The 12598-nt window shown below is 47.6% G+C and overlaps 2 protein-coding genes across 10 annotated transcripts in view; one reads left to right on the forward strand and one right to left on the reverse strand.

Annotated features, from left to right (window-relative positions):
- Nucleotides 1–5221, forward strand: part of AIDA (axin interactor, dorsalization associated) — a 38715-nt gene extending 33494 nt beyond the window's left edge. Inside the window, exons 8-10 of one of the 2 annotated variants that reach the window (XM_086694814.1) lie at nt 193–315; nt 3193–3310; nt 3437–5221. In XM_086694814.1, coding sequence (XP_086550940.1) covers nt 193–315; nt 3193–3310; nt 3437–3533 — 338 coding nt within the window. In that variant the 3' untranslated portion in view covers nt 3534–5221. The remainder of the gene's footprint in view (nt 1–192; nt 316–3192; nt 3311–3436) is intronic. The other variant, XM_086694815.1, reaches the window with a different exon arrangement.
- Nucleotides 5222–7046: 1825 nt separating this feature from the next.
- MIA3 (MIA SH3 domain ER export factor 3) overlaps nt 7047–12598 on the reverse strand; it is a 55924-nt gene continuing 50372 nt past the window's right edge. For 2 of the 8 annotated variants that reach the window (XM_086694804.1, XM_025927815.2), the window contains 10 exons: nt 12304–12364; nt 12157–12192; nt 12013–12080; nt 11793–11893; nt 11494–11631; nt 10707–10775; nt 10519–10598; nt 10315–10386; nt 8692–8842; nt 7047–7873 (listed from right to left, as the gene is read on the reverse strand). In XM_086694804.1, the coding sequence (XP_086550930.1) occupies nt 7563–7873; nt 8692–8842; nt 10315–10386; nt 10519–10598; nt 10707–10775; nt 11494–11631; nt 11793–11893; nt 12013–12080; nt 12157–12192; nt 12304–12364 (1087 nt within the window). In that variant the 3' untranslated portion in view covers nt 7047–7562. Of the gene's footprint in view, nt 7874–8691; nt 8843–10314; nt 10387–10518; nt 10602–10706; nt 10776–11493; nt 11632–11792; nt 11894–12012; nt 12081–12156; nt 12193–12303; nt 12365–12598 lie in introns of all 8 variants that reach the window. The other 6 variants (XM_086694807.1, XM_025927816.2, XM_086694803.1 and 3 more) reach the window with 5 other exon arrangements.

The raw sequence follows: 12598 nt of genomic DNA on the forward strand, positions 1-12598 counted from the left end.
CCCCCTGCCCCCCCCCCCCCCAACACCTCCGGACACCAGAAGCTCTGTAGGAACCCGTTCACGCCAAAGGGAGTGTCTGTTATCCAAGAATCTCCTCTCTGCTTTTGCCAAGCCTCTGGAGGAAACGTAACGCTCTGTGGTTCATTTGCAGTTTTTGAGTCTCTGTATTTGAAACTCTTCTTTCCTCTCTAGATCTGAATGGCATAGATTTAACTCCTGTGCAAGATACTCCTGTGGCTTCAAGAAAAGAAGATACGTATGTTCATTTTAATGTGGACATTGAGCTCCAGAAGCATGTTGAAAAATTAACCAAAGGTTGGTTCGTGATGGTAAATCATTGCATTGGCTTCTCGTGGCCAGAGTTCTCCTCCCGTTGGTGTTTCTGTGCCCAGTGGCCTAGCGCGGTCGGCAGAAGTAAATGGCATACGGTGTTCATTGACTTGAACGCAATATCGATTTTTCAGATGTGGGAATTAGGCATTGTATTAGCTAGTTGTGTCATAGATAACCGTTAGATAATAAAATGGTCTTGGGGGCGCCTGGGTGGCTTAGTCGGTTGAGCGACCGACTTCGGCTCAGGTCATGATCTTGCGGTCTGTGGGTTCGAGCCCCGCGTTGGGCTCTGTGCTGACAGCTTGGGACCTGGAGCCTCTTTTGGATTCTGTGTCTCCCTCTCTCTCTGCCCCTCCCCCTCTCATGCTCTTTCTCTCTCTGTCTCTCAAAAATAAATAAATGTAAAAAAAAAAAAAAACAAAAACGGTCTTTGATAATAAACCTCATCATCGTGAACAATGAACCAAATGAAGTTTTCTGCATCCTAAGGGGCAGAGGGGGCAGCGGCTCCCTCAGGCTCCTCGGCAGTGGAGGCTGACAGTTGACAGAACAAGTTGTTTTTCCAGCTGCAGCTTTTGGGAAGGGGGACCCCGCACCTTGTGCTCGGTCAGGAGGAGGATGGGAAGGAGCAAAATCAAAGTTTGGAAAAGGTGAAGTTCCGCTTCCAAGTCAGATGGCTCCTGGGACCGAATGCTTCTCCGAGCAGCCTGCCCCGGGGGGGACCGTCGTGGTCTGTGAAAAGGCCTCGGTCCCTTTCTCACCCCAGATTCCCTGGCGGTTGTTGACGTTTTCACGCTTTGCAAGAAGCTCGTACAAGATACAGAAGAGCCTCTTGAACGATCGCTCCATCCTCTAAAATAGTTGACATTTTACTTCTCGGATCCGGTGCTGCCGTGGCCTCCGCTCCACCCCGAACGACGGTCTTCCCCGGGGTCCATCGGTGCAGTGGCTCCAGGTGTGAGTGGCAGGCCCTCCTGAGTCCCGGGCCCCCCCGGGCTGGGCCCGCGCTCTGGTTCTGGGGGTCTTCTACACGATTCCGAGGTGCGCCAAAGTTTGTGAATCGCTGTTAGAAGAATCCAGAGGTGGATGTGCTTAAGGACCCAGGTCCAAGACGTTTCAGCGTGCAGTTCTGCCTTCTGCATGAAAATATGAAAACATTTGCATTTAAGTCCCTTGCTTTGGGAAGTGTTTCTGATATGGAGAGATGGGGACCATTTCGTGGGCTCGCTTCCCTGGGTTTTTTGGTGCTGTGTTCCTGAGGACTTGACTCCCAAGATGCTGAAAGTACAACTGTATTCAGAATTTGATTCCGTTCATTTTCTTTAGCTTTGAATTTATGGTGGACAGTATTACTATAGTCGCAACTGAAATGAAAACTTTTTTCATGTTTCCAAGCATTTCCGTTAATCTCTGTACACTAGTCCCCTTTCACATTCTCTTCTTCTAAATACCACGAAGAACAAAGCTGCGCCCACCAGGGATGCCGGAAATATATTACCTACTCACGATGCACATGAATAAGTTCCTTGAGAGGATGGCATCATATTTGGACCTCAGTCCTGTTTTCAAATGTGACTTTATTTTCACATTTATTCAGACCCCAGACACAGGCGTGCGGACAAGTAGGTGGGTCCGTAGCTGCAGAGACTAAGAAATGTGATCTGCCATCTTAAAAATCTGTTTAAGGTTTTTAATCCCAAACTTGCCTCAGTTACTACCATCGGAGGGGAAAGAGAAGGGACCCTTTTGAAGACCCGGAAGGTCACGTTCCTGGGGATGGCGGGTGCCGGGGCGGTCGAGGGTTGAGTGTGCCCACCTCTGCCTCAGCCACGTCCCACTGTCTGCTGTGACGGGCGGACCCGGGTGCCAGGACTGCATACACATTTCTGTTAAACCTCTTGTCACCCGTGGGTTCTGTCACCGGTTTAGGTACCGGATGCGTGTCGTCCTTAAAAGCCAAGCAAGATCTGGCACCACTGTGGTGCAGGCAGAATGAAGTAGCCGGCTGAGAGTGAGACCCCAGCTTCCTCCCAACTAGTTTCCACGCCTTCTTTAGAAAGTAACTGTTCGTGCCCACGTTGACGAGGCAGCTTATTCTGTTTTGAGCTGCTTTCTGTGGGGAGAGCTGATCCGTTGGGCTTATCTTTGGGGAGGTCAGAACGTGTGAATTTTTCCTCCCCGCCTGCTCATTGGGGAAGGGGTGACGCAGGAATAGGCTTGCTCTCCAGACTTTGCCTTCCGATACGCCATCGGTACCCAAACATAGGGGATTCTGGGAAAAACAGGACAGTGCTTCGAACACTCTAAAAGGTCCTAGGAAATAGATGGCAGTTAAAAACTGAACCAGCACACGATCTATGTTGTTTGAACTCTGAGACACTCAAAAAAGTTGAATTTTTGAGCTTTTCTCTCAGCAGGAGAAGTGACGTAAGCTCGAATTTTTTCATGAACGCTTACAGGCCTCTGCTACTTAGTGAGTTTCTGTGGATAATGTCAATACTTCACAAGCATCCTGTGTGTTCATTCTGTGCTATTGAAGAGGTTCTGTCCTTCAGTGGCTTACGATTCTACCCGTGTGGGAACGTGTGTGAGATCTTGAGGCCGCCCAGCTCAGGAAGTTCTGCTGTGCTTTGTAGGACTGGGAGGATGTGGACAGAGGTCACTGCGTTCAGACGGAGAAGAGCTTTGGGTGACGAGGAGAGTCATAGCATCAGGGCGATTGTTTGACAAAGGTTACTTTGCAAATTATGCCGCCTGCTGCTTCTCCATGTGCTTCCGGTGATCTGATCGGAGAAGATAAATGTGTGGGCACGTGAAAGTCTGCGTCTGTGGCTAATGTGGTCTGTTTTAATCCCTTAGGTGCAGCTATCTTCTTTGAATTCAAACACTACAAGCCTAAAAAAAGGTTCACCAGCACCAAGTGCTTTGCTTTCATGGAGATGGATGAAATTAAAGCGGGGCCGATTGTAATAGAACTGTAAGTGACGCACACACAGGATTCATGCTAGTTTAATGGTGACTAGTAGTTCTTCTCGGTATGTGACCAAAGACTAGGTCAGCTATCAAAGTGTTTTAAACCATGATCTTTCTACTGTGGTTACAGATACAAGAAACCCACTGACTTTAAAAGAAAGAAATTGCAGTTATTGACCAAGAAACCACTTTATCTTCATCTACATCAGACTTTGCACAAGGAATGATCCTGACATGGGTGACCTGGAACGTCTGTGAATCCCACCACTCAGTAGAGACCATCCCAGCTCGTGTAGCACAGCCCCCTCCGCCAGGCAGGAAGCAGGCCGCGCCCACGCCGGGAGGCCAGAGCGAGTCTGCAGAATTCACAGTCCGCACACCGCTGACACGGACGACCCCTTTGGATACAGGCTTGTTGTAGTTTTGAAACCTGTTTTTACTTTTCTAGTGTTTGTGCAATTCGTAGTCTCTCTTCTAACTTACCGCTGTTCCTGCCCTGCTTCCTGGAACAACACTGCTGTCGTAGGATGTGCTCACCTTCGAAACTAATACAGCAATAAGATTGTGCTAGAATGTACACATCGGTTCACTTCTGCTCCAGTATGCTTTTTTGGTTTTTTGAGTTAACGCCAGACTTTGGGCTGATGTGGGTGGGATGGTGTGAAACTTTCCCGAGAGGAATTGGACCAGATTTTGCTGCCCAGGGAGGTCAGTCTGGAATTGTATAGGCGGCTCCTCAGACGTGGCCTGAATTCACCCCGATCTCTAGTTCTCCTGTTTAGAAATCGTGTGCCTTGGCCGGATCGGTGTCCCCTGTGGGAGCGTTCCAGATGACCGGATTGCTTTCGAGAGCGCGGATTTGTGGTCCAGCCGATGAGCGGGTCCGCTACGTCACACACACCGCTGTTCTGAGGGCGATTCCAGCGTTAATGGTGGAACCGTCTCAGAACAACTGCAGGTGTTTGGACGGCTCCGTAACGTCTTCTGAGTCGTGTTAACCCGAGTCCGATGCTGACGAGACACTGCAGGAATAACTGCTGTTTTTCTGACAACTGATTGTGAAACCTTAAAGCCTGCACCCCTCTTCTTCAAGTGGGGAGCGTGCAAAACCTGGAGCTCCTCTGTGGTTTCTTTACATAGGTAGTTAGGATCGCCATTTATTTCCTAGATATACTGACTTTCATCCCTAGGGAAATACGCAGGTCATGAGCTTATTATAATTTGACTATTTACATTACTTTTGACTTAATGGGGCGTAAATAAAACTTCCAGAGTACACCCGAGGTAGATATTTGATAACACAGAACAGTAAGGCTTGGGGTGGGCTTTCTGTGGGTCAGACGTAGAACCCACATATTTAATACTATTTTAAATGCCCAGTGCTAGCATGAGGGGAATGCAGCGCCAGCCAGTCCTTGGCCTGTTTTTCAACTAGCCGAAGAACCCTGGGTGTCCCTTCAGCGTTTGCTTTTTAGAATAAGTAGCCACAATGAAGTGTTCTAGCCCTTGCACTTCTCGAGAGCTGATCTTTGCCTTCCGTTGTCTGTCAGTTCTGTTCCAAGAGGGGGGTTATAAACTGTGAGCCTGGAGGAATTCCCAGCCAAATTAATCCTCTCTCTCGTTTGGATTAGACTAATCCCAAGATGATTCAGTCCACGATAGCTCGAGGGGAAGAAATTGCCTTAATAAATTACCTTGCTGTTCACTCAACCCTCAGAGCGGGAGCTGTCGGCCCCCAGACCGTCAGCTCCTCAAGGGGCAAGAACCACATTTTCTCCAAGTCGTGTAAACGTCCTGAGGTGCTTGATGGCACGCTGTAGCCTGGAGAGCACGCAGTCCCTTCTGTTCGATGTTGCTGATGAGACCGAGAAAATAATCCCGTGAAGTACCTACTATTAAAATGTAGCAAAACTGATACATTGGTCTTTCTCTTTTCTCATAGACCGTAAGACATGTATGTCAGTGATAACTTATATGAAGGAACATCTCCTGTCATTCACATAAATGGTCTGTATGAACTACAGTTGCCTTTCACACCAGTATTAAAGAAGTTTAATGGATGCCGTGATTAGCCAAGCTTTAATTCAGACCTGAACGGAATGACAGAACAAGTGATCACCTTGAAGCAGTAGACACAGAACACGGTGCTTCCCACCAACTACTTTTCACTTTCCAATGAAAAAACTCAGCTATTGAACGGTCACTGTGGTCGAAATGCTTTCAGGCCGAAACACGGCTGCCTCAGAAACAAGATGGGTTTAGCCACTAAGCCCAGATACACGCTTAGCCGGTGACGGCTTCTGGAACGGCTGGAGCCCAGGGACCCCCTCCCCCACCTCCACCCCCCAGGCGCTGGGCTCCCCTGGACCCTGCTGCGGCGGCGGTGCCGTCCGAGGCTGGGCTGGGCGCCGACTACGGCAGGCTCACAGCGGCTCGGGTGAGCCATAGGTACTCAAGTTGCTCTACAGGTCACGGACTGTGCAGAAATAGGAGATACAGGACAGACATCGGAAAAAGTTCACGGTAAAAAAGACTGGCTCTGATTTTAAAATAGATCTAATGCACCTTTCCTACTTGCTTCTCTCTCCTAGCAGGTATGACCTGTATTCTAACACTATATACAAGACATCGTATGAACTGCCTAATTTTTGTGTCCAGAGACCGACATATTCAAAAGTTGCATTTGCGGACTTAATTGTATTTTACCCAGTTAAAAACAACCTATGCTATTAAGAATGGAGGTGTTCCTCTTACGTTTCCTCTCTTGACATGAAATGGGAAGACCTACATATGAATTCTCTTCCTGCGGAACTACTTCTGTATTCCTTAAGAATTTTGAAGAGTGGTTTTCTTTCAATGGTTATCTTCCTAAAGTGGTATTTCTTAGTTTAGTACAAAGAGAAATCTTTGTATCAGTTAAGCTTTTGTTTTTATTTCATAGCGTGTTAGTACATTAAATTTACGACGACAAGTCATGGTCTAGGTTTCAGTAGTATCAGGATGTCACAGAACTTCGGAGAAGGGGAAAGCATAGCCTCAGTAGTGAATACCAGCCTTTTCTAATTTTGATTAAATCGTAAACGTTGTTTCAAAGACGTGGCATAGAAACGGGGATAGTTAGGACTTTAAATGTGGCATAATCCCAGATTCGTAGGCTTACCGATTTTCAAATTTAAGTGCCATCATTCCAGTCTTGATGTGGGAGTGGTTGGTAATCAACAGGAAGAACTGAGGTCCTAAACCACCCTTTCTCAGAGTAGTGCCCTCTTCTGATCTTTTCCCCCATATTCCTTGAAAACCAGAGGCAAAGGATGGGAGAAATATTACATTTTACTTTTTTAAAAAGAAATTTCCTTCTTATGGTCACAACACATCCTGTTCAGTTTTCTGTTTTGCACCCTCAAAGCAAGAATGGTAAAGGTAACATCAGGTCAGACGACTCTTCCCCGATGGAAACTCATCCTCAGGAAAGCATTCTCACCCAGGCAACAAAAGTCACCGGAAAGCACACGGATGCCGTACAGTAAGGGCCCACAGGCCTCCCTGAAGGTCAAGGGAGACGCGCGGTTGTGGTGTTCCCAGGGGACGTTAGGCTGACCCCCCCCCCTCCCCCACAGTGAGCAGCAGGGAGCTTGCTGCCAGCTCACGACTCCAGCTCTGGGAGCCCATGTTTACGTGGTTCCAAGATGGCACAGTCCTCGTGAGAAAGCAATCCAATGAATCGACAGACACTTGGGAAATACTAATAACCAAATTTTTATGAACTATTACTACAAAGAACTTCAGCAAGAAGGGAGAGTTAATGATCTTTTAGTAAACATTTTTAGCGTAACAGTCTTTGTGACCAGATATTTTAAAAAACCAAGCTTATAAACACCATTGCTCTGTATTCAACTGGTGCACACTAAAAACAGGATAATAAATGGAAATACATGTTCTAGCATTTCCACAGGAAATGTTCATATTTCTCAGGACTCTAAATCATGGAGCAGTTACGTGCTACGTTAACTAGAACACAGGTATTCTTTATTGCACATTTCAAGGTTGTCAGAAGGCTCTAGCTTATGAGGTGGTTTTTATTTAGGGGAAATGATATTTTTCAATTGTTTGGCTCAAAAATGCACACTGCCAGGGCAGCTTGGTTCTAAAAACATACCTTTTAAAATAAACTTCTGGATTCTGAAGCCAATGAAATCCTTTACCGTAACCAATGTGCCCAGCCCACTTTCTCTCAGACTGAACGTCAGAGGTCAGAGTTACGGGCTCTGTTTTAAAGCCTGTGAACAGTCCGGGCTGCTGCTCTGCGAGGCAGCGGGGGGCTCATCTCTGGAGCCAGAAGGCAGGAAGTCTCTTGCAGCAGGTGGAGGCGGATAATCCTGGGGGCCGTGGGTTGGCGGTGGTGGTCGAGTACCAGGAATAAAGTACTCTCTCGGGCCAAGAGAGCCTAAAGGTCTAAAAGGTGTGTGTCCCGGGAGAAATTCTCGAGGGTCGAGAGGCAGGTCCCGCTTCCCAGGTGGAATGCCCGGCGCGTATTCCCTCAAGCCTAGTGGTGGACGTAAGCCAGGACCTGGAAAGAATAAGTCACGTAAAAGCATGTGAACACACGTGGGCACGTCAGTCTTTAATTTCTCACAACTCGAGAAGCCGGGTGGCGGCACCCGCACTTCAGGCAGGAGGCAAAGTGCCTCGACCTAGCTTGTGTGTTTTCTGTCCCACAGTTCTGCCAGCTCTGTCTCACAAGGGCTTGGTTTGTACTTGAAAGCACCGTGTGTCACAGCAAGAAGACAGACTGAAATAAGGGCTTTACTGCAACAAAGAAGTGTGACAGGACCATCTCACTGTCTGCTGCCGTGTCAAAACCTAAGGCGGTAGCTCAGCATCCACCCAACACACCACCAGACCCAGGAAGTCTGCCCCACCGGGGAAAGGCCTTCCGGCCACCCCCCAAATCCTCCCTTTTCTTAGAGCTAAGCTGCCCTACCCCTAATTTCCAAGGTGGGGACTGAAGGTTCAATCTCTCTCTCCTATCGTCTATGATCCCCTGCATATCCTTCCATCGTGGTGATTACAAGCTTTGTTTCCTGACCGATGCCTGTGGTCCAGAGGACACTGTAAACTCTTGAGCTGGGAGAGGGAGTTCTATCCATCTGCAGAAGTAGTATTTCTGGCTTTCTAGAAATCTCTCTGATCTACGAGATACCTACTGCCCATCTCCGTATAGGGGGACTGTGCAGCCCCCCACGTGCCCAAAAAAAAGCGTACTCAGCTCGCTTTGCCCTTTTAGTAGATGGCCCTGTAAAAGCCACTATTAAAATTTCAACAAGGAACAGAGAGAAAAGACGAATTCCACTCTACAAGTCAATTACTACCATTCAATTACCGTACCAAATGGTGGGGGCAGCGGCCGAGGCCCGAAAGGCCCGCAGAGCGGGGGTGGCGGTCCGTATCGAGTGGGGGGTGGTAGAGGGCCTCCCACGGGCGAGCTCATGAGGGGCACCCCTGGGAAAGGAGGAGGCCCTTTTGCAGCCATAGGAACCTGCAGAGCAGAAGCAGTTAAAATTCTGGAAGACTCGGGTATAACACACACAAGCACCAACACCAATAAAAGCTGAGACCCAATGAAGCAGAGGTCAGGCACCTGTCCAAAGGACAACCAGTGTGACAAAGCTTTACCCCTCCCGTCTCTTCCCACTGGCAGCTCAGGCAGGTTAAAGGGATGACCCAGGAGCTAACACCTTCCCTGTCCTATTACTGCTGGAATACGCAAGGCGGAGAAAGCAAGAGGACTGCTGAAGGACATTACCAGAGGTGACTGCTAAGAAATCCTACCATAAACACCACAATCTATTCCTAGGGCAACCCCTTCACCCCCATGTCCTTCCCATTGCCACAACAGGGCACTATTTCCATACTAAGCACGGACAGAACAAGGGGCAATGTAAAATCCGCTTTCTACACATGTGACCATAGCCACCATTCAGAGTGCCTTCCATTTCATGTATTTAATCTGCAGGTCTCTCAATCTCCAAGTATGAACATCCTGTTTTAGACATGAAGGAACAGAGACACAAAGTGTTAATTTGCTGAAGGCCACACAGCATGTAAAAAGCCAGGCTGCCATTCAGGATCACGTCTGCCTGGCCTTCCCCGCCTACCGGCACTTCTGCTCCCCCAACCTAACAAAGGGGCCTCTACTCTCTGAAGTCTACTCCAGGGTTTCAGATCTTCTTCAAGCTGCCCATGGACAAAAAGACCTCAAGAGACGCATGTCCCTCGAGGCCTGCACGGAAACTTAGAGAAGCAATGTTCTCCATACAGGGAGGCAGGTGGAGCTCTCATATTTACCTTCATTCACCAGTAATGCTGTGCTTTCTCATTAGAGACCCTGACCTCCTTTCCTGTGGGAAACTGGGTTGGAAATTCTAAACTATCACGCATACTCTGATTTCCACACAGAGAAGCACCGTGAGGACCGGTGCGGCTCTGGTAGAGAACACGCTCGTGTGAACGTAACCGAAGGGTACTGCTGGAAACCCACACGGCAGGTAAGGACGGATCTCCACCGGTGAGGATTTCACCTGCAGCAAACATTCTTCCCTTGCCAGTCCATAATTTCAGATTACTCAAGACAGCGTCTGCCTAGCATACAACTGGAGATATTCTTAAATGCCACACTTGGTGTGACGGTGAATTCTATATAGAGTTACTTTCCTTTGCCTCACAACACTTAACGCCGAGGCACACACAATGCAAAGCTGGAGTGGGGGCTTTCCACATTCTTTAGTTCATTACAAGAGATGTTCTGAACAGGTGAACAGCCTAACCAAAACAGGAAAAAGGAGGAAAAAGCAACCAGTCAGATTTCAGCAACCCAGCAACACTTTCAAGTCAAAAACAACAAGATCAATATTGCCATGCAATTTAAAGCCAAGCAGATTAGTGTCTGCTTCCCTTCCAGGAATACACCAAGTACAAGCTCAGTTCAGTCCTCAACCTCTAAGTACTTACTACTACTGACTGCTCAGCCACAGATGGAATGCTGGGAGCTGAGGGGCCTTCGGGGTCTTGGGCAACAGTTTGCTTTTTAAAAAAATAAATGAGATACTACAGATGTAACAGGCACACAGATGGATGATGCAGAGAGAGGATGTTGCAGAAGTTCAGTGTTTGCTGAAATACCTAGTTACGACTCAGAACACCTGCAGAACTTACCTTGCCTTCATCCATCACCTTAGTAGGGGAAGAGCTTCTCGAGCTGCTGTTCGCCATGGGAGCTGCACCGGGTCCTGGATCTGCTGAAGGCCAGAGAAAGGACTTAGATTTATCCTGCCTTATCTTCGCCCCGAGGAAGAGTAAGAAACCCTCGGATTTTAGACTCTAAACACACTCAGATCCCTTACCAGAGGCAGAGGGTTTCCCAGATGCCTCAGATGACCATCGAGGACGAGGTGGAGGCCCGTCCACTGATCCTTGAGAGAGAAAGAACAGAGCCCTTGTATGGGTTTTTCAGAAGAAACGGACCAATTGTGGACAGGTCAGGGTTCAACTCTACCTAGAAAGCAACATTAAAAACGGGTCTCCTAATACACATGAGGGGAGATCCCAAACTTACAAACAGACTGAAAGGGTTAAGGCGAGCTGTCTGACGGAAAGAACAGCAAGAAAACATACGTTAACAGCACCGGCAGGGACTTCGGGCTACAGGCCTGCCGCAGCGGCACACACAGACGGTTTTCAGTGTGTGTAATCTGACCTCCGTACCTTGCCAAGCATTACAGACGTATTTGTAAGAAATAGGTACAGCATCGTATATTAATGGGCTATAAATTATAAAGTCTTTTATAGTTACTTTTACAATACTCCAGGGAGGAACCCCATAGAAATTTAAAGATAAAGGCTTATACTTTGCAGTGAAGAATTCAAAAGCAAAAAAATGATATTTATCGTTACATGGTCTATATTTTTATGTATTTATATGTTACGTTAATGTTAATAATAATAAACTCTTTCTGTTCTAAAGCAGATCTTACAGCAGACTATTTATTCAGCAAGACAAATTAAGAATTCTTTTTCTCTATACCGAGCAGACCCAAATTCTAAAATGTTGTTTGCATTAGAATTCTCAAAAGATGGGGGGAAAACCTCTAGGAGACACAGTTTACTGCGAGGTAAAATGTGAATGCTCACCGAATTCACTTCTAGGCATGTCTCTTCGATTGAGGGTAGCAGAGAGCGGTCTGGCAGGCGGGTCAGCCGTCGGGGGAGGGGAGCACTCCCCCCCACTCACAGGAGATGGACCAAAAGAGCCGTTCTGGCTCAGAGGACCTGACGATGACAGTGCCCTGTTACCACTCTGAGGCCACCTTTCTTTACTGAGTTCTTGGGGTTACTTCTAGGGCATCGTAACTAAGACACACAGAAATAAAATGTGATTTCTGTACGTTTTGACCAAAACCTCGAGAGCTGCCCTTTCAAAGTGCTGCTACCTCTCCATGGAGGGTTCTGGGCGCTGGGTCTTCCCGGCCGTGGCTTCACAATCACGGGCTCTTCCTGCAGCACTGCCATCTTCTGGGTTAATTCCAGTAACCTGGATGCGGAGGGAAAATGGACTCACACATGAAATACAAAATTCCCCCATGCGATCACCAGAAGCACAGCCTTTAATAACCCTAAAACGCACTGAAAACACAATTCAGTATCCCATACTTGTGTCTCAGGTTGGCAGCTTCCCTCTTCTCCTCAGCGATAGCTCTTTCTGCAGCACGAGCCTTGAGCTGTTGGAGAAAACAAGATCCAAATCAGTTGTGGTGGGCCACACACAAAATAAAGGAAAGGAAAAACAAGTCTTACCCAGTTATCATGAGCTTTCTTCTCGTGAGTAGCAATCTGGAAAAGACAACACATCAAAAGCTGTGTTTAGGGACTCGTTTAACAGGCACTACAACAGTCCACTAGATACCAAAGAATTCTGCAGCTCTAGGACAGTACGGTAATTACCTGGGTTTTAAACGAGCGCTCGGTTTTCTGTAATTCATCCTCCATTTCTTGAATTCTGCGCCTAAGAATCACACTTGCGTTTATCAATTAAAGTGCAACTAAAGAATAGTTTCAACAGTCTCACCATACCCCCTTGACTGTAACACCTGCACTCCTGCGGGCTCCGGGCTCCATCCACAGCCTCGTGGTCATAAGAAGAGCATAAGATGATCAAAACTAATATTCATTTCCCTACTATTTACCGGCTGGAGATTCTGAGTTGATACGCTAATCTTCCCGACTGCTCCTCGATGTT

Source organism: Puma concolor, chromosome E4, assembly GCF_028749965.1.
Source record: "Puma concolor isolate L17-30 chromosome E4, mPumCon1.1.hap2, whole genome shotgun sequence".
NCBI lineage: Eukaryota > Metazoa > Chordata > Mammalia > Carnivora > Felidae > Puma > Puma concolor.